Source organism: Opisthocomus hoazin, chromosome 7, assembly GCF_030867145.1.
Source record: "Opisthocomus hoazin isolate bOpiHoa1 chromosome 7, bOpiHoa1.hap1, whole genome shotgun sequence".
Classification (NCBI taxonomy): domain Eukaryota; kingdom Metazoa; phylum Chordata; class Aves; order Opisthocomiformes; family Opisthocomidae; genus Opisthocomus; species Opisthocomus hoazin.
The window spans coordinates 15,655,651-15,681,947 of NC_134420.1; the positions used below are offsets into that span (position 1 = coordinate 15,655,651).

The 26,297-nt window shown below is 40.1% G+C and overlaps 1 protein-coding gene across 1 annotated transcript; it reads left to right on the forward strand.

The window, feature by feature from the left end:
• Positions 1-101: 101 nt before the first annotated feature.
• On the forward strand, positions 102-25,397 carry CHKA (choline kinase alpha). Its single transcript, XM_075425738.1, has 12 exons — positions 102-660; positions 4,543-4,654; positions 11,697-11,750; positions 17,591-17,704; positions 18,324-18,457; positions 18,728-18,832; positions 19,205-19,263; positions 21,108-21,195; positions 22,077-22,185; positions 22,674-22,780; positions 23,107-23,188; positions 23,999-25,397. The coding sequence occupies exons 1-12, from the start codon at positions 323-325 to the stop codon at positions 24,056-24,058; spliced, it is 1,362 nt and encodes a 453-aa protein (XP_075281853.1). The 5' UTR covers positions 102-322; the 3' UTR covers positions 24,059-25,397.
• Positions 25,398-26,297: the final 900 nt, after the last annotated feature.

Sequence of the window (26,297 nt, forward strand, 5' to 3'; positions counted from 1 at the left end):
ATCAACAGGCGCTCCGGGAGCCGGGGGAAGGCGCGCGCCCTCCTCGCGCTCGCTCGCAGCTTCTCCCTCGCCCCCCCCCCGCCCCAGCTCCGGGCTGGAGCCGATAGCCGGGAGCCAATGAGGGCAGAGGGAAAAGGCGTGAGGCGAGCGGGCCCGCGTGCTGCGCTGTCTATATAAGGGGGGGCCGGGCACGAGCGCGCGGCCCACTCTGTGCTGGCGGTGGCGGCGGTGGGACGCACGGGAGGCGAGAGAGCGCGCGAGCTGTCGCGCCCGCCCGCCCACCCACTCTTCATCCTAACGGCCGCCGCGCCCCCTTCCCGCCATGAAGACCAAGTTCTGTAACGGCGAGACCGACCCTTCCCCGCTTGGGCTCCTCCTCGGCTGCAGCCCCGGCTCCGGCGGGAGCGGCGTCGTTCTCCCCGCCGCCGGGCAGCCTCCCTCGCCGCTGGCTCCCGCCGACCCCGAGGGGAAAGACCCGGTCGCGGCGGGCAGAGGCGGGGGCGTCACCACCCCTCCCGCCGCGCTGCTGCTGCCGCCGCCTGAGGAGGAGCCGCCGCTGGACCCCCGAACGCGGCGCAAGGCGTATCTGTGGTGTAAGGAGTTCCTGCCTGGGGCCTGGCGGGGGCTGCGGGAGGAACAGCTGCGCATCAGCCCCATCAGGTCAGCGCGGAGGGTATGGGGCGGGGCCGCTTCCTGACGTGGGAGGTGCGGGAGATGAGGGGCTGACTCTTTTTTTTTTTTTAAAATCCTCAAATTTGCTTTTCTGGGCTCACTTCCTCGCAAGGAGCGACCGCACACCCGCATTTCAGGTTCCCGCTGGGACGGCGCGGGCATCCCCGCCTCGGCACACCAGCGTGGGGGTGTTGCGGCAGGGCACGGCCGCCTGGACCCCCAGCCTCGGTGCGGGGAGGCTCGCCCCGGGGGGCGGGGGGGGGAGGCTGGGTTCGGTGCGTCGGCTTCCCCCGCCCGGGGGAGGGCGGTGAGGCGAGGGGCTAGCGCGGCGGCCCTGGGCCGGGGGAGACGCACCGGACCGTGACGGTGGAAGCGAACCGCTGCACCGAGTTGGGAGCTCCCACCTGAGAAAAAAGTGCCCTTTTTGCCGTGACCTTGACCGTTCTGAAATTCAGAAGTTAGCGGGTAAATGCGGTGTATCGATGATGTGAATCATCCTTTAGCATATATAGTGACAAGTGCTTGTGACTCAGCATGTCGGCAGCGTGCAGGAGACTTGTTTTTGGCAGCAGAAATATGTGAATTGGGGATGTTCTAGAAGCCGTATGTGATGTGTGTGAGATCCTTGCCTTCTTTGTGGAGTTAGTCTTTTTTTTTTGTACCAGTCCTGTATACCAGTTAAATCGGTGTTAGTTCAGAGCTTCACTTTTACAGTCTGCTTGTCTAGTGTGCCTTAGTGCTTGATAATTCTACCTGATCAACTGCAGAGTCGCATAAAGTTTCAAAGGATATTGTCAGTTTGTCCCCGTGAGTCCCGAGTTTGCTTTCCTAGTGTTTCCACTTTTGTTGTTACACGAAATACATGCAAATCTACCCCCAGTTAGCTAAGAGAGCATAAACTGTTGACAAAGCTCTGATATATGAAAGTATAATCAAAACCCATCATGCTTGTTTCCAAATCTATTTTAAAAGCATTAGTAAAAATGAGCGACTTATTGAAAGCTAGTGCAGATAGTATTTGTATTTTTAGATAATTTCTGCTCACTTGACATGATCACAATAAGTTTATAAAGGGAGAGAATTTTTAGAAGACCAATACTTTTCATAGACAGTAAACTTATCTGGTAATATGTCTGTAATCTGTCGTGCTTAATTCTGTTTTCATCCTTATTAGTGTGTACTGCTGACTTTGGTCCTTATTTTCTAAAGCCTTAGGTTTTAGTGCAGTTGTTCTTGCATTTTGTGGAAACTTCTCCTCTGAAATACCACTTCAAAATGGCTTGGGTGGTTTCTGAATTGGTATGAAGAGAGGATGGGCTGAAATTGAAGACAGTGTAAAACCATGCTAATTAGCAGTTGCATTTATTTTGGTAAAAGTCTTTTCACCACTTGTATTTACAGAGAACGCAAAATCATGTTGGTTTGCTGATTCTAGTTTCACAAAAGTCAGCACTCAGTGTGCATTCACTACTGTGTCAGTATTGCCATTTTGACTGCATCAGTGCAAATCATGTTCATGAACCACTGTTAGGTACTTGGTATCAGGATGGTGGGATCCAGTCCTTATTAGAGCAGAGAAATAGATTTGCATCTGATCAGAATGCAAGTATATAAGCAGATCTAACTGCTGAGGCTGTGATTTGGGGAAGGCTGTGGAAAGCTTTGAAAATAGGTGACCCTTTTGGAAGGGTTTACCTTTAAGTAATTTGTAACAGTAGACTAACTGGTAGCTTTATCTGTGTAAGAGTGAGGTGTGCCCTTTTGACCCTTAGATAAGCTGCTGAGTCTACAGATGTCTGAACTGCATAAAACTATAGTGAAACTGCTGTTTAATGGAGTTTGGCCTCAGTAAGACAGTTCTGTTTGAGAGGTATAAAAAAGAATAATTTCTGGGCTTTCGTGCACTGTATGAAGGCTGATCTTGTATTTAAATAAGTAACATAGTTGTACAGGTTTTTGAGCCCTAGTCCAGTATTTTTTGTAAAGTGGGTTTCAGTGTGGTTAGTTCTTCTATTTAAATATTGATAGTTTCATCAAAATCTATATCAGGGGCTTAGAAAAGGTAGCAATTTTTTTTTTCAAGAAAAACTGTCTAGCACAGTTTAAATGAAGCCAGAAAAGTAGTTGGCACAACTAACCAATATTCTGATGGCATCTGAATAGTCTGGCTTTGCTTTTCGTTTGATACCTTTTCTGCTTTTTCTACCTGTTTACCTTCATGGTTCAAAGTTACTTCATACCTCTTGTCTCTAAACATCGTTTTTTGGATGCCTGCCAAGCCACCTGGTTCTCTTCTGTCCTCTTTCTTAAGCATATTGTGCAGTTTTTTAGCCTATTTTCTTGAGATTTCATTCTTGCTTCTCAGTTGTTGGCTTTGAATATGTTGGCCAGCCCTTCTTCTCTGTATCAGCTCCAGTAAATACATACAGGTCACCTACTTCTGGGTAGCCTTTTCCTCCAGAAAGTCTGTAGTGCTTCCCCCACTGCATTGTAAGAGAACCCAGAAAAATACTTGAAAAAGCACTGAGTGTCAGGTTAGGACTAAGAACTGCATTTTAGTCATCACATTTTGGATCTGCCATGGATTCCTGGAGTCAAAGCTCACTACAAGGTAATATTAAATACTTACACTTTGGGTGTTATGAAAAACTGCATTACTTTGAAGGAAATCGCAACATGACAGAGGTACTATTATTTACATTCTAGAGTTCCTGCAGTAAGTTCTGTAGCATGCCACAAGTAAAATTACTTACTTTTTTAAATCTGTGCTACCTCATTCCTTTACTGCTACCTGCTACATTTAGATTGTATCTGGTTTTGAAAAGTTCTTTCTTTAATGGTGAGGCAGACAATTTTTTTCAGTAGAGCTGGTTTGCATTTCTGTTTCTCAAAAAAACCAGAAATTTCAGTACTTTCCCCCTTATAGTAGAGGAACATCTATTGCAGAAGGGAAATGTGAAAACTTGTTAATGAATATATTGATAATGAAGAGGATGCAGAAAGACAATGTGGTAAAGAAAATGTGGGCTGAATAGACTGGTGTTCTTAATGGGCTACTAGAAATCAAGAAACTTAGCTTCTCTAATCTCCTATCCATCTAGCTTGATAAACCTGTAGAAAACACGTTGTCACTTTTTCCTGTAAGAATACTGTTATAAAACAGTAATTGTATGAAAAGCTAGCATGCTTGTATAACCCCTGAATGACTGAAGCACAGGACTCCCTAGTTCATGTCTTACCTGTTAAGTTTCTGAGGGTGACTTCAGTTTTGCCAAATACACAAGCAATTTCATTAAAATAAACAACTGCTTTAATTGTAAATTTCAAAATTGAAAATGAGTCCCTAAGAATGTGATAGCAAAAGTATGACTTTCATCAGTGATGCTGTAGCACTGGTATTCAGGTTAAATCTTTGTAGCTACCATCCCAGTGATACCAGCTCTTAATTCAAACTAAGGGTTTTATACTCGCTCTGTGATTTTAAGCTTATTCTGCTGTCGTCTTGCTTGTTTGTGTGGCCAAGTACATCTGACAAGACAGCAGCATCAATTTCTAGAAGTCCCGAAAATAATTGTCAGCAGAGGTCAACATCTTTCTTAGTTGCCTGTTGTGTTTTACATCAGTTTGTTCGTAGCCTGAGCTGTAATTTGTATCAATAGATCTTAATGGTGAACTGTACAGTAAGAAGCATGAATCTGCTAAACTTTCTGTTGAAGCCTTATGAGTGATTGGTACTGCTGGAAAATTTTCTCATGTTAGAGCTTATCAGTTAACCATCCTAAAAGGATGAGTAGTGTGCCTCTAATTTGTAGAAAAGGAAATATGTATGCTCATCCAAGTTAGCTGATAAACTTACCTTTCTGTTGGTAGAGGTGGCCTCAGCAACATGCTGTTTCAGTGCTCACTACCTGATGCTGTTGAGACAGTTGCAGATGAACCACGGAAAGTTCTCCTGCGTTTATATGGTGCAATCCTGCAGATGGTGAGTACATAGAGTGCTTTGGGAGTGGGAGGGTTTCTGTAGCTTAATTGTGGTATGTTTGGAGATTTTCATTGTGACACACTGCAAGTGTGTGCTGGTTTAACCTTTTGGGAATGTGTTTTAGTGTTAGTGGGGTAGATTGCTAGCTTGAAGCAGTTTTCTTTGTAGCTTGTTATTGTCTACAACTTACGCTGCTTTCTATACAGATCCTGACTGGCGTGTATCAGCTGAAGGCTCATATGATGTCTGTTTCATCAGTAATGTTTTGTTTATGGTGTTAAGTTTGGATTGTCATGTTCCAGTAAAGTTAAAGTTTGTTTCTGTACAGTATGTAGGACTTTGGCATAACTACCAAGATTGCAAGAGACTAAACCACTTAATTTTCATATTGGTAGCACTTACGAATCCTGGAGATTAAAGTTGAATGTTTTGTCAAACTTGTACAGTGCTCAAGCATTTTGTTAGAGATCTCATGGGTAATTGCGTTGCTGGAAAATGTGATCTATAGCGTTAGAATAAAAATGAAGCACAAACATTGATACCGTACAGCCATCTCATTCCAAAACATGCTTTCCTAAATGTGTGATACGCCTCATAGCTGGCAATCTGAACCAGATGTTTGTCAAACTTCTAATGTTACTTTTCTTTTATTTGGTTAGTAAAATGTAAATAGCATTGAAATTAAGAGAAGCACTTCTTAAGAGAAGTGGTTGGCAAATCTGTTTCAAATAGTAAGGTTTAAAATCAAGAATATTTTGCAAAGATGTTCTCTTCCAAAGCCCACAGACAGTTACAGTAGGACTATACAGCAGATCTTCTCTTGCCCAACTCTGCTGGACACTTGATTATATTGTAAATAAATACTCATAACGTGTTTAAGCTTATGAAAAATTGCATCTTCATAAAATTATATTTGGGTGTTTGTATTTGTTTCTATTTGACTTGGACAATCTGGTTTTATAATCCACTAATTTGATATTTTTCCAGTACTCAGTCACTTGCTTGAATAACTGATCAAATATCTGCAGGAGATTGACTGTTCCTGAAATTTCAGCCCATTCTTCCTGCTTCTGCTGACTTGACCAAACTTACTATTAAAAATCTCATTGGATAGTGTCACTTAACTGGCTTTAATGTGTTCTTTTATTATACGATGTGAGGTATTAACTTTCCCATGGTAGCAAACTTTACCAGAAATATGTAAAAGATTACAGTGGCTTGAAACAGCATGAAACACCGGGCTACACCACTGTATGTGTGTGTGGAAAGTTAAACTGTTGAACAAGAGAAGTGTGCAGAAGTTCATTAGTTAAACTAAAGGAAAGACTATTTAAGCTTGAAGAGAAACCAAAAGCAAAGCTTTTGCTTTTGAAACTTTGTTTTCGAAATAACTCCTAGAGTTGATGCTGAGAATTTTTTTCAGAATTATTAATGGCTTTAATGTAATGCTGACTTAATATGTAGGAGCCTTGAGTAGGAACATGGGCTGTAAAACTTCTGTAGTGGTAGAACTTTTGTTGCCCAAGAGCTGTGAAGAAATGTGGCCTTTCCCTTATTTCAAAGGAAAAGTAGAGACTAGAATTTAATTGCCTTCCTCTTCCCTCAGGTTTTTTTTATGTGCCTTTTCTGTGCCCTTGTCCACTGAAGAAATCAAAATAAAATTCTGGGCTCTAAAATCAGAACTAATTTGGTTTCAAGATTGAAAGCGTGTTCATAACTTTCTAACCTTTGTACTCTTGGTGTTGAAGGATCTTTTGAGATGTCTAACTTCCTTTATTTCCGTAGTGGCAGTGAAATGACTGCTCTTGTTGGTGCAGTTCACTAAAGGTTAAGTAAGCAGAGAGAGTCCCAAGGTAAAACTTTCAGATTGCATTGAGGTTCACAATTTTTGTCGACAAACATTTGTCTCTTCCAGCCCCTCTACCTTAAGTGCAAGTTAAAATATAAGCAAACTGTTTTATTGGGGTATTTTGAAAACCTCACTTAGGATTCTTACCGATTTCTGGGTGGCATAAGCAGAATCTTATGACAAGTCTGTTGAGAGAGTAATCTGATATTTTTTATAATGTTGCTTAAGTTTAAAGCCCTATAGAAATTAAGGGGCACTGCTGATGTAAGTTCAGTTTTGAGACCTTATTCTAAAATCATGACTTAATTCTCAATGACTTAACTGCCACTGGGTATTAGTAGTTACCACTTGTTTGCTTGAGCCTTTGTAGCATGTTTTAACTCTTGTCCATTTTACTTTCTGTTGAAATTGGAGCACAAAACAGTGATAATATCAGCTTTTGTTATTCCTTTACTGTAAATACTATAGGTCTATAGAAATCTGCACCAAATTGTTGTACATACAGAAGACAAGTTTAACTTAAAATATTGAATAGTAGTGAAAAATAGATACCCAATACTAACTTAAGAATGAATGATACTGGCACCATAATTCTTCGAGCCACCTTTTAAAGGAACCTTTTTTGCAGTTTGAAAATAACCCCAGTTTGCTTATTATGAATCTTGGAAGACACAAATGTCAGTACATGAAACTCATCCAATACAAACCATGCCAGTTGGCTAAAGCTGCCACACAGGGAAGGTTCTGTGCCTTCTTCTGTCATAGCTGATATGTTTAAGCCAATTTTTTGTGTGCATGACTATTTTGGGGGGAGTTGGGGGGGAAACGAACAGAGCTGGTTCGGCCATTATTATGAATGGTCGCACTGGCATGGATGTTTAAAAATCAAGGACGTCTCTTGAGTATATCCTTGAGCAGAACTTTTTTTTAAGACAAGTATTTGTGCTTGTGACAGGTTAAAGTACTAACCACATTAAAACCCAAATGTTTGAGGCACAATGCAGATATGTTCTACGTTGAAAGAAGGGAAGTGTCTTACTCTGCTTCACTTACTCTTGCTCCAGCTTAGTTGCTAAATTTGAAGGGGAGCATTGAAAGTAAAACTTCCTCATGACAAAATGTCCTTAATTATTGGCTATATCATTGATAAAACAACTGAAACAAAAGGTTCTCCAACAATATGCAATTTAATGTCCAGACTTTAAGACTGGATTTCATATGCAGATCACTGTAGTGTTTCTACTTAAATTCAGAACGACCAAAATTTCCCACATCTTAGAAATACTGTTAGGATTTCAACATAAGCTAGCATCAACAAAAAAAGAAGCTTAAATTAAGGTGAATTTCTTTGAAGTTTGCCTATCAAAAGGTAACTTGGGGATTGATTCCCATTCTTTTACACATGTCAAAAGAACCTTGAACTCGGATTCATTGGGGCTCTGTTACTTTGCAACAGCCAAAACAAAATCTTGTATATCAATGAGGAAAACCAAATCAGTGTACCTAATGTTCATCTCTGGTATCTCAATTTCTGTGTGAGCAGATGCAAACTAAGTATAAATGGTTGCCACAGTTCTGTGGTAAATCTTTTTCCATACCTGCCTTGCTGCCTTTTATTTTTTGTAACTAAATAAAATGCAGACTGCTGTGTAACTGTAATTATCAACGTCTTCTGTGGTTGTTGGTGTCCATGTCTGTTTGTAGCATGGAGTAACTACAAATCCCTGGCACTGGCAGACGGCTTGAAAGAAACCAAGCACCTCTTACGGGGATATATTTGTGTTGGGTGGAGTTAAGGGTATTCTGGGGGTAATGTACCACTTTAGTTGTATATGCATGTGTTCTCTGCTGCAGGCTTGCCCATGCGATCGTGCCTAGAGCACTCTGGTTTCCAGGTGACAGACACGATTCACGGTATAGTATGAGATCTCTGAAGTTGGAGCATTCTCTACAGCTTTCATTTTCTTTAGTACTGGATTTCATTGTTTAAAAATAAGGCTTAAGTAGCACCAGCTACTGTCTTGTGCATCTGAATGTTTACAGCCATAACAAAGTATCAAAGTACTGCCCCTTCCTTTCCTCTGCTCCCTCATGAGAGAATGGTAACTTGAAGTGAAGAGGATTAGAGTTGTTTTTTGTGGCTTTTGTAGGGCTTGAACTGGGCATTCTTCATGTGCTAGATTCTAGGACTTCAGCAAATCAGTATCAGTTCCTTCAGGTCTGGGAGGGATCAGTGATCAACAGCAGATTCTGAGAGGAAGATATTGTTATTGTTGAATCTAAAACTGTTTGTGTTCCCATACCCTGAAGTTCGAATCAATGGCTTCCAACAGCTTCTAGAATTAAGAAAAGTTTCCCCTGCATAGGTTGCCTCTAACCTCTCAGTCAGTTCCTTCTAATGTTGTAATTCCTTGGGATTTGAATTCCTATGGATTTGTCTAAATCAAAGTATTGCAGTATTTTGAAATCTTAAACTACTGAAGATGAGTAAACTCAGAAAAATGGAGTTGTAATGTAATATTTAAATTTGTGGGCAGAGCTAAGAGTTACTTGGGGGAAAAAAAAAATTCTAAGTTCCTTCTCTGTACAGAATTCTCCTGCCAAGCATCACCTGAGATTTTTGATACAGAGCTCATCTGCCAGCTACAAGAGAAATAAATTTGGGGCATTAAGAAGAAAATAATGAAGAACTCAATTTTCTGTGTCAAACTGCCAGATGCGTAAACACTGGTCATCTTCTGATCGCAGATCAGATAGTGTTGAATGTCTCCCATTCTAGGACTTTCATCTTATACCTGAAACTTCCTGCCTTAAAATCAATTTACATGGTCACAAAGTATAATCTATAACAACTTCTGTTGTCTCTTTGCATATAGCTGTCCTCCCTTACTAAAATTGTAGGGAGTTTTCTTAATCTGCTTTGAGAATAAACCTTCCCACAATAAAGCAAGAACTGAACAAATATTTAAAGAAATCTTAAAGATGTAGAACACATGTTCATTTCTAGTTAATATTTCCATTTAGACAGAGTAATTAAAAACCTCCAGGAGTTATTCAGTCATATTTGGATAATTAAAATCTCCTTATTGCTGTTGAAGTAAATAGCTCCCAGAATTGGACATAAATTGAAGTGAGCTATTAGAGTTTGTGGAAAAACTGAAGTTTTGATTGCTTTAGCCAAAACCACATGAGTTAAACATGTAGTTCAAATACCTCGTGGTATGAGATGTTTCACTTTGAACCACAGTTCTCATTGTGCAGTCAGAAAACAATCAAATCCTACCACTTTAACATCTGTATTAGAGTGAAATTCTTAAACTTTTGTTACATAAAATTGCATCCTGCTTACTTTATTCTCCTTGACCTCATGTACTGGAGAGTTTCCTAATTCTAGGCTGAGTACATGGCCACTTATGAAGACTGATCCTCTCCAAGCTCCCATTCATTACTTTGTATTCATTCTCCTCTGGACACTAATGCTCCATGCTGAGGGAACAGAAAAGAGGAAGGGATGATGCAGAAGTCTCCTTTTCTGATGACTCTGCAGTACGTATCCCTAATTGTCTCTTTCTAATGGCACAGCAGATGCGATTAGGGTATCTCCAACACTAATTTGAGGTGGACTCTTAGAACTGGCTAGTTCTTTATACAGTATGACTTCTGGAAAGTAGATGCCAGTTCAGGTTCTAGGGAAAAGCCTAATCTGCTTACCTTCTGATGAACTGAACCATTCTGAGAGCACCATTAATCAGGAAAGACTCCTGGATGGTGAGTAACTTTCTGACTCTTCAAGAAAAATCTGTAAGATGCAAGAGTGGTATTGATGTAGGACATGCTTGTTCAGAGATGCCCTCTGTAAATGACTTTAATACTACTGAGTAGTTATGCATGTAGCTTTATTGAATATGTTTTGACTGTATTATTTTCCTTGAAAGGAATATAAACTAATAGCAATTTCCATATTGTCTTGTTTTAAACTTATTATGTTAGTGGAATGGGAATTACTTGCTGAAAGACCATTGATTCATATTAACTATACTTTTTCTATAGCTTCTGAAATACTGTAACTGCATAGCTTGTGTAAATAATTAGCCTCTTGTATTGTACTTAAGGCAGCTGGTGTTGCTTAACTGTATACCATTAAGTTCATATTTCCACCCTTGTTTTGGACATGTTAGAGCTTTGGAACAGGAAGGTATGCACACGGTTCTATGAATCAAATGTTTTTGTTCAGAAGGTGGAGATGCAGGCTACCTTTATGGGCCTCTAAAGCTAATCTGGTTTAAACAGGCAATGGTGGAGTTGCAACATAAATAGCAACCACAAACTGTCATTAATTCTAAGTAAATATTTGCTTTCTCTTCTCCTTACCTTCAAGCCCATTAAAGGACAAGGTTTTTATTCCATCTTGAATTTTAAATGTGCAGCTCTATTAAAAGCATGTGCCATTGAGGGTTCAGTTTCTGAGGGTATAGTCTGATACTCTGAAACTGCTTTATAATGACTGTTAACAATCCTAGCACAATATATTATGCATGGAATTCGTTAAAGATTTGCTAGTATATTGCAGTTCTTACTGAGACATCTTTAGCTTACATAGGCAGTTCATGTGAAGAAAAATCTTGGATTTGCACAGCCAGTGGTACATTGTACATATAGCCTAGATAGCATACTGTAAATAAGGAGGTTCTAGTCACAAGAAATTTGGAAAATAAAAAAGCAAGTGCTTTACAAGCTTCATAACATGCCTCTTCTAATAGTCCTTATAAGGCTTTTATATAATCTCTGTAATGCATCTCAAGTGCTTTAGCTGCAAGACGACTATCATCCCAGATGTCATGCAGAGGGACTTAATTTTCTCTTAATTAAAAATATTCCTCTAAGCTTGTGATACATTGAAATCTTGTTTTGAAATACTGTGAAACAGTAAAAACATACCTGAAAATCAGCTCTTGGGCTTTTTACAGTAGTCTGGTCTCAGTGGCACATCCTTTTGAAAGATTTTGAAATTGTTGAAATAGTGTGGTGGTCAGAGGTCAGATGGATACTAGTGCTGTAGCTGTCACAGATCAAGACAGTGTTGAGACATCTAGTTAATTGTAGCTGGCACTTCTACTCCCTTTGTTCTGGTGGTTGCATGTTAATCATGTTGAATTTCACCTTCTTATTGTGTTTGCTTTTTCTCATTCATAGAGGTCCTGTAATAAAGGAGAGTCTGTACAGTCTCAGAAGGAAAATGACCTGCAGGTGAGTAATTAAATTTGCTCATTTCTCAGAACTTTCACAGATGGTCCTGCTTGTTCTACACCAGTAGTTACTCCACGTGGTGTCTGGGCTGGAAACCGTATAGTCATGAAGAAATAAAATGTATTTGCTCATAGAAGTAACATAGATGTGAGTGTCTGTACATAGTTTGGAAAGATTTAAGCATTCCACATGAACAAGAAACATCTCCCCAGTTCTATCTAAATGGTTTCTTACCATTTCTAACATTGATATCAGTACTGTTATTTCTAATACTAGGCTCTTCTTTGTTTAGTAGAGGAAGATCAGTAGTCTGCTTTACGTAATCCCTATTTTGCAGTACATTGATGAACTCTTCTGAGGAAAATATGTGGAGATGGAGAGAACTTCCTGTTGAACATGAAGTTTGAACATTAAGTTTTTCTGATTAGCATTGTGCTTGGATCATCTGTGTTCTGCAAACTTGAAAGTTCTTGCATTCGCAACCATTTCTGCTCATGCAGCATAATGTTTAGCTGAGTGTAATTTTTCATAAAGTCATCTGAACAGCATTTGGTAATTTAGATTTCTACCCTGGCAGTATTTTTATCAGTAAGGGATAATATTTGCAGCATGTTAGACAGATGCTTTGTGTGTTATGGCCTATCATTTTGCAGCCCTGTAATGGTTTTGGCAGTGATTAGGGAGAAGTACATTTTACTGGTTTGATAAGTGCTGCTTTTCTCCCCATGTATTTCCTGCCTTCTGGGAATGCCATCTGAAGCAGCTTGAACATTTGTTTTTTTTCTAGTGATTGAAACTGGTTTTAAAATTTTTGTTGTTGAATGACTTTTGAAGTTTTGTTGAACTTTCTGTGAAGTTTACTGGAACAACTCCAGTCAGTTGCACCAAGATTGAACTGAAAAATGTACTAGTTTGAGATAAAAAATGGAGGTGGCTTGATTTCTCCCCTGCCCCAATTCAGTAAAAAAAGTTCCTAAAACTACAGAAGAAAACAAAAATCCAAACATGCCGCACCCTGGTGCCAGCAGCTCATAGAAGTTTTGCAGTACAGGAAGCAAGGCTTTGAACTTCAGAACTGTCTGTGTTTGTTGCCTGAAAATAGTCATTTTATACTGGTAGGTTATTGTTTTCCAATATTAAACTCATAGCGCTGGAACTTCACTGTTGGATCAGTGTAGAAGAATTCCTGTCAGGATGGATTTCTTATTTTTCTTGAGTCTAGGTAAAAATTGTAGGTAGGTTTGATCAGACGAGTTAATGTTGTCCTTTGAAAAACCTCTGGGTTATCCCAAAATGTTCTGGATCACTAGCAAAAGCATTGTAGCTGTTCAGAGCTGCCTGGTGTTTGACAACTGTGACTAGACATGGAATAGTCTTCTGTCAGTTCATAAGGCCTTTTAACAGGGATTGCCTATGTTTTACCTTGGTTTTGCTATACTTGGGGGTAATTTTCCTCAAAATATTACTTTTTCATGTATTCTGTAGTGAGCTTTTTGTTGAAGCAAGAATAAAGGAAGCTTCAGTTCCAACTGAAGTATGGAAAGGCTTTTGATCTGTCCTTGGCTGAATGGTAGTTGCCTACTGGAAAACTTGTAAAGAGTGTTCATAATTCTTAGGTTTGAAATGAAGTATTCGTTTAAAAGTGTGAGTGGTCAAATCTCCAGAAGCTTGTTTTAAATGTTTACACCTGTTTGAAACTAATTAACATCAGTCTGGCCATGGATGTCAAGGGCAACAAGAAAATCTTCTATAGGTACATTGGTGATAAAAGGAAGGCTAGGGAAAATGTGGGCCCTCTCTGAAAGGAAACAGGAGACCTGGTTTCCTGGGATATGGAGAAGGCTGAGGTACTCAATGACTTCTTCGCCTCAGTCTTCACTGGCCGGTGCTTCAGCCACACTGTCTAAGTCACAGAAGGCAAAGGCAGGGACTGGGAGCATGAAGAACTGCCCACTGTAGGAGAAGAGCATCTGCGGGTCCTTAGGCAGCTGGTGGATGAAATTGCTAAGCCACTATAAATCATATTTGAGCAGTTGTGGCAGTCCAGTGAAGTTCCCACTGACTGGAAAAAGGGAAACATAGCCCCCATTTTTAAAAACAGCAAAAAGAAAGACTTGGGAAACTACAGACCAGTCAGTCTCACCTCTGTGCCCAGCAAGACCATGGAGGAGATCCTCCTGAAAACTATGCTAAGGCACATGGAAAATAAGGAGGTGACTGATGACAGCCAACATGGCTTCACTAAGGGTGAATCATGCCTGAGAAATTTGGTGGCCTTTTATGACGGGGTTACTGCATTGGTGGGTAAGGGAAGAGCAACTGATGTCATCTATCTGTACTTGAGCAAAGCGTTTGACACTGTCCTGCATGGCGTCCTCGTCTCTAAATTGGAGAAACATGGATTCAATGGCTGGAGCACTCTGTGGATAAGGAATTGGCTGGGTGGTCGCACTCAAAGAGTTGCAGTCAATGGCTTGATGTCCAAGTGGAGACCAGTGTCATTCCTCAGGGGTCAGTACTGGGACTGGTGCTGTTTTAACGTCTTTGGTGACATGGACAGTGGGATTGAGTGCACCCTCAGCAAGTTTGCTGACAACACCAAGCTGAGTGATGTGGTTGATGTGCTGGAGGGAAGGGATGCCATCCAGAGGGACCTTGACAGGCTTGAGAGGTGGGCCTATGCGAACCTCATGAGGTTCAGCAAGGCCAAGTGCAAGGTTCTGCACATGGGTCAGTGCAATCCCAAGCACAGTTACAGGTTGGGCAAAGAATTAATTGAGAGCAGGTTTGAGGAGGAGGACTTGGGTGTGCTGGTTGATGAGAAGCTCAACATGACTTTGCAATGTGTACTGGGCTGCATCAAAAGCAGTGTGGCCAGCAGGCTCAGGGAGGCGATTCTGCCCCTCAGCTCCGCTCTGGTGAGAGCCCACCTGGAGTCCTGCGTCCAGCTCTGGAGCCCTCAGCACAGGAAAGACATGGACCTAATTGGATCAGGTCCAGAGGAGGTTCATGAAAATGATGGCTGGAACACCTCTCCTCTGCGGACAGGCTGAGAGAGGTGGGGCTGTTCAGCCTGCAGAAGGAAGAGAAGGCTCCAGGGAGACCTTATGGCGGCCTTTCAGTTCCTGACAGGTGCCTACAAGAAGGCTGGAGAGGAATAAGTTGCCCAGAGGTGTTGTGGATGCCCCATCCCTGGACATGTTCAAGGCCAGGTTGGATGGGCTTTGAGCAACCTAGTCTGGTGGAGGGTGTCGCTGCCCATGGTAGGGGAGGTTGGAACTAGTTGATCTTTAAGATCCCTTCCAACCCAAATCATTCTATGATTCTATGAAAATTGAGAGCTTCAGAGCTTAAACCAACAGGTGGTTGTCTTGGCAGTCGAAGTACATCGCAAAGTATTTGAAGGCATTGAGATACATAACTTACTTAGCTACAGTGCTTGGTCCTTTAAAAAAGTCATCAGGTGACCATTTAACTGAAGAGTTGGGTACCTAGATTTGTTCAGTGTCTGTATGAAGTATGCTATAGAATTTTCTAATGTCCTTTTAGTAGTTTATTTTTGCACCTATACTCGACAGTAACGTATGGAGTGGAGACTCTTACAGTAGAGAAACTTCTTTTGGTGCTCCCCCAGAACTTTCAAACTTGAATATTCTTATACTGCTGCTTTGAGGTAATATTTGTCTGTACTTTTAATCTTCAAGCAGATCTTTCATGGAAAGATGCAGCCATCCTTGTTAACACTGCTGGCACAGAAGTTTACAAATTTACAACTGTGTAGTTGTGGATTATCTGAAGGTTCTGAATTTTCAAGCATGTCTTAAAGGACTATGGCTAGGCAGACATGTGGCAGAAGTAACCCAGAAGTGCACTGTTGGGTAATTGGAAATTTCAGTATTTCTGGTTGTCACTTCTGATGCATTAAGAGACATCTTAATGAAGAACAGGCATGTGGTATGCGGAAAACTATGCTCCCTTTAAGCTCTGTTAAGAAAACACAACTTCAAGTTTTTATCTGTAAGTGGACTATAGAAAGAACTATGATTGTAAACCATTCTGGAGCTTACTTTTGTTAATGGATCCTAAATTTTCTTTGAAATTTCTTGGGATAAAACTATCAAGTAGGTGAGCTTGAGGAATCTTAAAAGGGTGAAATCAGGAAAAAAAACCCCCAGGTTTTTCCTCATGGTCGGTAGAAAATGGATCACATTGGTAGGATATTTTTAGAGATTAAGGACAAATGAGTAATTTTGGTTATGTGTAGGATATTGTTTCTTTTCTTTGGCATTTGCTGTTATCCAGGTATCATGAGTTGGTTTTTAGTTAGATGTGAAAAGAAGGAACTGACATCTTAATGGGAACAGCCAACAGTTAAAACACCCTGGTGTTGTACCGGGCACAGACAAATTTAATATTAACTAATACTGGAGCAGACATTCAGTAACCTGTATCTAAGTTGCTTTCTGGTGCTTGACGTTAGACTTAGGAACTGAACTGAAAAGTTCAGATCTGTGGTGGTGAGGGCACATGAAATGATTAAAAGTACATAATTTTGGTGCATTAGTTCTGCTTTGAGGAGTTGAGATGGAAAAATGATGGAGGATGTGGATGCAATACATCCATATGCAAATCGTCTTAAATTCTCAATTTATATTCTTGTTGACTCTTTTACTTTTTATTGAGGTTAATGCTTTAGAACATAGTTATGAGTCTTTCCTACACTTCAATATGAAATGCTAGAATTTCTTGAGAAGATGCTAGAATAATAAAATGTGGGCCAGTAATAAAAATAATTTATCAACGGAACTCCCTGGAGTGTACTCAGGAGTGGAATTTGTGTAGAAAGTTATTTACTGTCTGAGACTACAGTGACTGCAGTAACGCAAAAGGCTCTGTAGTCCAACATATCTGAGAGCTTTCTTAATTTTGTCCTCTTAATTCTTATGGCTTTAAGTGTCATGGGTCAGACTTTGAGATGAGTTGCTGAAAAGCAGGCAGAGGCTTAGCATACCTCTAGGATTTGAGTACAACTGGATTCTGAAATAATTGCTAGAAGTAGCAATTTATACTGTGACTTCTGTATTACAGCTGATCTTATGCATCAAGAAAGGTGTACTTCAGTAATTTTAACTGTATTTTTGAGACATTTAGTATTTCTGGTTTGTAAACATTCATATTAAAAAACTGTCTGCTTGTGATTGTTACGGACTGAGATTACTGATGTAGGGAAAACCATGAAGAAAAGTTCATGAAACTTCAGGCATGTTTGGACATGCTCCTCAGCAAGAGTTTAAATTATTCTCTCTCTAAGAAAACAAAAAAAAGGAAGACCTAAAATGTGCTTAAGGGAAACAAATCCAAAGTCATTCTTCTAAATGAAAAATTGGTTAGTTCAGTTGTTCACTTCATTCACTTGCATAGTTAAAATGTCCTTTTGTGAGGCAGTGTTCCACGTGTGTTAAAATAGCCAAGGATAATATTTATGGTTCCTGTGCTGTGCTTCAGTAGGATAAACTCTTTCAGGAAATGAATCTGCAGAGGTCCCACAGGTTAGGGAGGAGAAGGTGTTTTGGTTTTTGCAGTTTTCCTTTGACCTGGCCCACCAACAGTACCTGTTAAGTAATATTTCCTCCCTAGCTTTAAACTGGAAAGCAAAATATTTGTATTGCTCCAATGCTAACTGTGAGTTGTTACTAGTCAAGAAACGTTGGTTAGTAAAATGTTGAGTCATTTTTTTAAAGCTAACCCTAAAATTTCTCACTTTGTAGAAGTTTAGCTATTGTGCACACCTAAGTTCATTTCTGTGCAAGCACCAACTAGTGGATTGATTTTTTTTGTAGGGGGCAGAAACTATGGTTCTGGAAAGTGTTATGTTTGCCATTCTTGCGGAGAGAGCACTTGGCCCAAAGCTGTATGGAATCTTTCCACAAGGGCGACTGGAGGAATTCATTCCTGTAAGTCCTGTTCATTATTAGTTAGTGGACTGGTAGCTGTTTTCATTGATCATGACAAGAAGGTCTCTGGACTGCCCAGAAAAGCCAGAAATGTGGGAATGGAATACATCGCAACCTGTAGTAATTGCTAGCTGTAATTTGATACAGTTACAGTGAGTGTTGGAGAGTCCAGTTATAGCTGTTGCCAGGATGAGGTATCTAAAAACCCTTCAGCTGTAGCAGAGACCAATAAGTGAAGATAAAAAGCCTGTTAGATACCAAACAGCATTGGAAGCTATGGAGTAACACTTTCCTTTAACAGCAAAAAAAGCAGATGCTTTTGATGTTCTTAAATATTTCTACTCAATCTGCTTTGAAGATATTTTTAGTGTGAGATGTGATATTCCCCAGGTCTTGATCTAGAAGAGATTTGACTAAATTTTAAGTTAGCTAGGCCAGCTAACTCGGCTTTTCCAAAGACAGCAATTTTGTAAGTTAATTTGGGATGAAAAAAGGGTATTGCTTGAGTTACTATGCTAGTATTTTATGCTATATAAAAACTAATGCTAGTGTTTGTAATTAATCACACTTCTGTAATTAATCAATGAACTGTATTTAAAAATACTGTATTTTATTACAGAGCAGGAAACTAAGTACTGAAGAACTAAGCTTACCTGACATATCTGCTGAAATAGCTGAGAAGATGGCTAGATTTCATGGCATGAAAATGCCATTTAATAAAGAACCTAAGTGGCTTTTTGGAACAATGGAAAAGTAAGTTACGAAATACTTTAAAGTATGGAAAAAAGGTGACCTGTTGTAATTTTCATAAGCAGATCATTCTTCCTGAATGCCTGAGAGCACAAGCTCTCCCTGTACCCACACACTGGTTCATAGTTACATGGGGAACTTAAATTACCTTGAATAGTAACATTAACACTTTTTTTAAACTTTCTTGATTTTAGTTTAAATGGTATCTTGGTATGGGGAAGACTAATACACTTATTGTCACAAATGCTGTACTATTGTTTCTGTTTTTAACAGATACCTAAATCAAGTGCTGAGGATTCAATTTACCAGAGAATCCAGAACTAGAAAACTGAGCAAACTCCTCAGTTACAATCTCCCCCAGGAAATGAAAAATCTAAGGTAGGCTTATTTTGTCTACCACTGTCTTCCAATTTGCACAGTTTCAGTATGAATTTGTATACTTGTTCAAACACATTGTACTGTATAATACCCTATATTCATTTTACTTTACAAGTTGGGGATTGTTTTTGGTTCTGTAACCAACCTGAGTCTCATTTGACTGCAAACTAATACAATCAGTTGGTGATCTGACTTGCTGATCAGTGAAGTCCAGCTTCGTTGTCCTGATCTTGGGCTCCTAACTGAGAAAATAGGGTCTTCCTAGAAATTAATAGTGCTTCAAATTTTTACAGCAAAATCTATTCTTTGCTTGAAAGTGGAACTGAACTTAGTGATTTGTTACTTACAAGATGCTACGTTGCTGTTTTTTAGAGCTATGCTTGAAGCTACTTCATCACCAGTTGTATTTTGCCACAATGACTGTCAAGAAGGTAAGCTGCTAATATTTCCTAACCTTGTTCAGTGATGCAGTATTAAGCCTTTTCTGGTTACTCGTTTGCTTCTTGAGAGGTAGTTCCATTATCGAGGTATTGCCCTGGCAGCTGACCTGAAACAGCAGCCAGTGCATTCCCAGTGTGCAACAGTTGCAAAGTGCATTGGCTTCGGCAAGCCTTCAGGCTAATTAACTGAACATCTAGTATCATAACTGGATTAAGCCAAGCACGTACACATGTTCTGTTAGTACAGGTCAGTTGATGATGAGAGCCTGGAGTGTTTTCTGTTAAGACTGTACCTTTCTTAGCTGTCTGCAGTATACATGATCAGGGTAGGATATACTTTAGTCCTTTTAAAAGAAAGATACTGAAAAAGTACAGTGAATGGTGAAAATGGAGACTAGGGTAGTTTGACTCAGCAGTTCTCAGCTTGTACTGGTAACAAACGTTAGGAGAACATCATCCACCTTTTATTTTAGTTTTCTCTGTTTGGGAGTCATGGAGGGAGTAAGAATTTTTCTGAGCCCGATTCTCTAAAGAGATGAAAAGGAAGCAGGTCTGAAGGTGTTGGGTATGCTGTGTTTGTGCTCCCTGTCACCTGTACAGTGGGTAAGCTGGGCTGAACTGGAAGGATGCTGTACTAGGACCATCTGCAGGGCTGTTGTGGTCTCAGGAGTCCCAGCCTTGTTAGATAAGGCATTGGCCTGGAAGAGGATTGCCCTGGAGGATAGGTGTATAAAGATAGGCAGCACAAGCAGAAAAAGCCACTGATCTGAGTTCTGAAGAGCTAGCTCAATAGTGGTGGAGTTTGAGGTCTCATTGCTGGTGTGGCAAGGTTTCATACTGGAGGAGTCAGAGCATGACAGGGCTGGGGCAAGCTTTGGAACTTAAATTTCTGAGATGGGGTGGGGGAGGTGGAATACTGTGCTTGTTCTATTGGTGCAAGGGTATGGCAATAAATAACAGATGTACCTGTGGAGAGGGGACAAACTATTGAAGAAATTGAAATTGCTCAATTTATTTACTGGTTGACATTTGACAGAGGCAGACTTGACGACTTTCAGATGATTTATAGTGACAAAGTGAATTGAAAGACAGATAAGGCAATCTCCCTGTTATAAAGGAAAAGGCTGAGCTATAGGTACTGGTTGTGCCACATAGTAGAAAAGCAAAGTGATCAGTCTGGCTGTCAGGCTGCTCAAAAGCAATTCCTGACACACACACACCCCTTGCACCCCCCGCCGGGGTGCGGAGGAGAAGGGAAATAAACAGGCAGAAACCGGTGGGTCGGGATAAGGCCAGTTTAACAGAACAGCAAACAAAGGGAGTAGCAACAACAACGATACAGAAAATCGGATTACACAGAACAAACCCGCAGAACAGAACCGCTCTCTCGGACCGCACCGCTGCTCTCCCCTCCCGAGCCGCGAGTGAGTTCCCGCCGCGCTGCCCCCTCCCCCGGAACCCAGCATGACGGCACATGGTATGGAATACCCGGCTCTGTTTGGCCAGGGGGGGTCAGCCCCCCCCCCCGCGCTGTGCCCCTTCCTGGAGTCCGGTGAAAATTAACCCTGTCCTGGCCAAACCCAGGACACAAATCCAGCTCTGTCTGTACAGAAGAAAACTTTCTTGCTTTCAGCTTTGCAAGGTTTATAGATTATATCTCAGCTTTCAATGAGTTGATGTACAGCCAGTGCAACTTGCCTTTTCCTGTCATTCTTCTGCGCAGATGTAAGGGATAAGTGGGATTATCTGAACAGTGTTTCTTAAGATAGAGTATTACTTTTCTGTAATTTTCCTGAGACTTTATTAAATATGCTGTATTATCTTAAAATTTTCAGGTAATGTCTTGCTTCTGGAAGGCAGAGAGAATTCAGAAAACCAAAAGCTGATGCTCATTGACTTTGAATACAGCAGCTACAATTACCGGTAAATCACTTTATTTTCTGTTCAGCAGGGAAGTGTAGTGCTGCACTGCTGATTATCTACCTATTCTAGTGAGTTGTGTTCTGCTGTATTAGTGGTGGACAGCAAATACACCTATTAAAAACAGCTCTGATCCCAATGGCATTGAGTATAGGCATACAGCAGTGTCAAAGTTGTCGGAGCATCTTGGCTGTCTAGGCTAGAGGGCTTGTTTATTCATAAATGGCTTCTTGCTTTCATGTCTAAATTTCTTTCTAGTGGGGAGATGAGGACAATGGTACATTGAGTATGTACGTACATACGTAGGGCAGGTTTGCTTTTGCATTTTTTTTCTTCAATTTTTTCAAATGTCTTTCTTGTCTGTGCAGATGAGTAATCCTAGGTTTTTTGCTACATGGTTACACAAAATGCTTTCTATTCTTACCTCAGTCATCTAGTACCTGTGTTTAAGGATGATCTAAGTGTGTTGGAGGTATTTGGATCGTAAACATTAGCATAGCTGGAACATAACGGAACCCTGAATTCCAGTATAGTAAAAGTGGGATATGTTAAATACTTTGAGTATGACCTCTTTGCATGTAGTAATGCTGAGATGTAGTGCATTCTGAAGTATTTTACCTGTCTCCATTGGTGTAAAACATGGTAGCAAAATCCAGTATTTTCCTGTAGCTAGTAGCTTTCACTCTTGATTGCCCATCTTTACTAATTGATTTTAATAACTTGCAAAAAAGTTGTGTTCTAGTCATCAATTCTCTACCTCCTTTAGCAGAACTGCAGTAAGTACTAAGTAGCCTTTTGCTTTTAAACTTGATTTTATGTTTGCTTAAGCAAAAACAGATTGCTGGCATACAAATATTGAGGTACTCAGTCTTTATATCTTTCAGAGGTTTTGACATTGGAAATCACTTCTGTGAATGGATGTATGATTACACGTATGAGAAGTACCCATTCTTCAAAGCTAGTGTTCTTAAATATCCTTCAAAGAAGCAACAGGTAGGCAGAGAAGACATAATTAATAAAATGTCAGTGTCCACAGTCTTCAAATCTTAACTGTCTTTTCCAGTTTTCTTGGACTTGTTCTGTCCCAAGAGCTTTCCTCCATGACTTGCTTAAATGTAACACTTTCTGTAATCCCAACTACTTTTGCCTTAGAAATCATAGTAACTTCATAATAGCTATTCAGAGTAGAATATTTCTGATGTGTGATGTATCCATCCACCACAAAAAATCCAGCAGCTGTGGACTGCAGCTGTGAAATTAGTTGTCAGTAGCAAAACGCCATCTGTTGTCCTAATATTATGGCTTTTCTTAAACCAGACTTCCAAGCAATTAGTAGAATGACCATTAATCTTAAAGCTAACTCCAGCACTGTTGATGTTTCAGAAAAATAAATGACAACTTACTAGAAGTCCTGCCTAGTTCTGAAAGAAGCAAATATGTCTTGAGACAAAGAATTATAACTCTGTTTACTTGCCTTTTAGCTTCATTTTATCTCCAGTTACCTGTCTGCATTCCATGATGGCTTTGAAAATCTGAGCAATGAAGAGAAGTCCAAACTAGAAGAAGAAGTGTTGATAGAAGTTAACAGGTAACATGTCTTTCACATGTGTATCTTGAAACTTCCACAGGTACTTGTATACCTCACTGGGTGGAGAAACTTCAGCCAAGAGAGATTCTAAGCTATTTATATATGGTAAAGAAAAATCTGTCCATTGTAACCTTTAGATGTGTGGTATACACTGTTAGTGGAGTAAACAAAATACTACTCCACGGGGAAGCTAGTTGAATTGTGTTTATAGTGTCATACTTTAAAAGGTGTGGACTTCCCCAAACTAGGGAATACTATTCTAACAGGATATTGAAATAAGATGATGTGACTTAGCTGGGTATTTCAGTAGAGACTTGTAATTTCAGGTTTGCCCTTGCATCACACTTCTTCTGGGGTCTGTGGTCTATTATACAAGCAAAGATCTCATCCATTGAGTTTGGTTACCTGGTAAGTTATTTGATAACTTTAATTTCAGCGAATTAAAAATGTATGCTTTTATGTAACCTGTGGCACATTATGGGAAGGTAAATGAAACAGACTCTCACAGCAACTAATATCTTCTAAGTAGAGTAAAACTTTTAAAAATCAATTAGTTGCTAGTTTATGATCTTTCCTTAAGACTGTAAAGAACGTCTGAGATTAACAGTGGGAAGAATTCCTGAAGCTTTTATGTAGAGAGACTATAGCCTTATGTGCGAGGCCCTGCCGTGGGATGCTGCCTTGCACTGAAGTGATTCTTCTGCAGTAACAGATCCCATGCAAGAGGGAAGATAGCATTGCGGTTAAGTGTGAGTTTGGAAATTGAGTAGTCAAAGTGCACATGTAATGACATGTTGACATTCAGTGTGCAACATTATCGATGCTAGGTAGCTTGTAGTTGAGAAAGGGATCAGTCTAACTCTTGATACATGTTTAGTGTGCTGTAAAGTGATACAACTTTCAGGTATGCTGAATATCCTGCAGAAAGTGTTGCAGAAGCCATCCTTTTTAGTGAAATTCTGACCTTTTAAATCCTGTTTTTTTCTGACATGCTGGCAGCAGCTAGTAGTGTTAGAGTTGGAATAAGATTGGAGGAAATTTTAAGAAGCCAGAACATCTCTGGAGAAGTTATCCTTCTCAAACAGAGCTAATTAATGTATTGAGATAATGGATTAGGAAGGTAACACAGTTAATACCTTCATTATGCTTCCCTATCCCAAATAGACAAGCTCAGCTGTGTTTGCTGTATTGAGTACTGAATGTCCCTTATTTCTCTAGGAATACGCATTGTCCAGATTTGATGCATACTTTGATCAGAAGAGGAAGCTGAAGGTGTGAATGTGGGAGGAGTGGCCTGTTGGTTACTGTACGAAGAGGGCAGCTGGACAGAACTTACACTGTGCTTAGGCTACTGTATCTCTAACAAAGGTGTCACTGAATTCCAGTTCCTTGGAATGTTGGTAGTACAGTACATCTATAAAAATGACTTGTTTACAGTTTCATAAATACTTTGAATGAGATTGGGAGGCAAAAGTAAAATACGACAGTGCAATATCTTTAAACCCTTTTGATCTAGAAGGTATTTTATGGGAGAAGCTTACAGTTAAGTGTCAATACCACATGTGTCAGAGTGAACAGTGTTACTGTGAGTACGTTTTCTAGGGGGGTGTTGGCATTATGATTTATGTTGTAAATGGAACAGTTGTACAGGATGATTCGCTGTAGACACTGCCTCTTTATGAGAAGGAAAAGCAAAGTGGACAACTGTTAAACTGTGAAGTAGGCTTAAAATCTTACTGTGAGATTAGGTTCAACGTGCCCCATGAACACTATCTTCAAAGCTGCTGATATGTTACACCACTTTAATCATAAAGCAACTAAACACATAGAAGCGGTATGCTTTAAAGTGTTATCTACATATACGTGAATGTTTCTCTGAAGCTGTGTGCCTGTGAAGTATGAATGAACATTGAACGGGGTATTCTGCAGGAATTTGTCTTGAACTGTTCATTCCATGTCTTTCAAGAACATGCTCTAGCCCAGCCTGGTTGTCTCTTAAAACACTGCATCGTGCACAGGGGTTTCTGTGGGCTGGCAGCACTGGGAGGAGTGCCTTGAATTGCTCTAGCAGCTCCCCAGATAACTGGATTGGCATTGACAATATTTGTAACTGGAGCCCGTCTCTTTTCTTGTGTTGCCACAGTATATGACTAAGAAATAAGAGCCAAAACTGGAGAACACGTCAGGAAATTGCTGTTCTGTCCATCCAGTGGTTACATAGCTTGGAAGGTGCTTTTCTGGCACCTTCAATTTTCGTCATGTTCCAGCAATCCAGTAAAGTGGAGCATCTTGTGGGGAACAATAATATGTATATTGAAACTTGAGTATAATCTGTGTACATGTCATCTAAAGATTTCTTTAGATTTTTGGGAACTTGTTTATTTTGAATGTTGTTTGTGCTTTCTAACACACTGTATTATAAATAATAAACTTCTAAGTCTACCCTTTTTCACTTGTATAGCAAATACTGTTTCAAGCAGACGAAAAAATGTGCAGCATTTCATGTACTGTATAGCATAACTTGTAAAAGCTGTAATTTTATTCTCTAGTATAGAGAATCATTTTCCATACACTCGATTATTAATACTTTATAATAAATATAAAGCACTTAAAAACATACTGATATTCTTAAGTCTTTGTTATATCAGCAGGATAAAATAGATGCTCTTTCTGGCCTTAATCTAGGATGGAAATACTTTCTTGCTTACCTTGAACGGCAGACTAATTTAAGCTTTAAGCTCAATGCTGTGTGATACACCTTCTACTTAAATACATGTCTAGCACTTAGTGTGTAACTGAATACTAATAGAAAGTGTGGGGAAAAAAGGCAGTTAAAGCAAGTAATGAAGTAGACTGAAGATCAGTTTATAGACTTTAGAGGTGGGAGAAAGTTTTGGTTTAAAAAGTTACCAGCATGTATTGAGTTTTACTGGCACACCAGATGAAGTATTTGTAGTATGAGTAGCCAGTTAACTTCTCTAGGCTACTGAAGACTTCATTTAACAGGGTGCTATTGCACACAGTAAACCCCATGGGAATGGCAGTGGTAATGAAAGGGGTCGAAACAGTTTAGAATGATGCTTTGCAGCTAGCTGAAAAGGACTGATGTGTCGTAGATGTCTTGATTCTGTAGGAAGCCTTGTTTTGTATTCCAAGGGTAAGTTCAAGTTCTCAAGAAGCCCATGGAGACTGTCCCCCGACACATCTATTTGCATTTCATGCTACTCAGAACCAAAAAGGAGAGGAAACTCAGTCACAGTAGCACTAAGTGTAATAAAAGGTTGCATCTGAGGTGAAGCCCTTTCTTAGAGTTGAGATGGCTCTTGTTAAACAAATTCTGAGAGGGAATTAAGCTATGAAGTTCCCTGGAAAGACTGCTTCAGGTAGGTCCCAGAACTGCAGCTGTGCGTCAGCATTACTACTGATTTCTGAGGGGAGGGGAAGGAAAGGCCTGGAAGGAAAGCAAAGCATGCTCCATCTTGTGCCTTCTGTAATGTAAATTCGTTTTAAAGAGGGT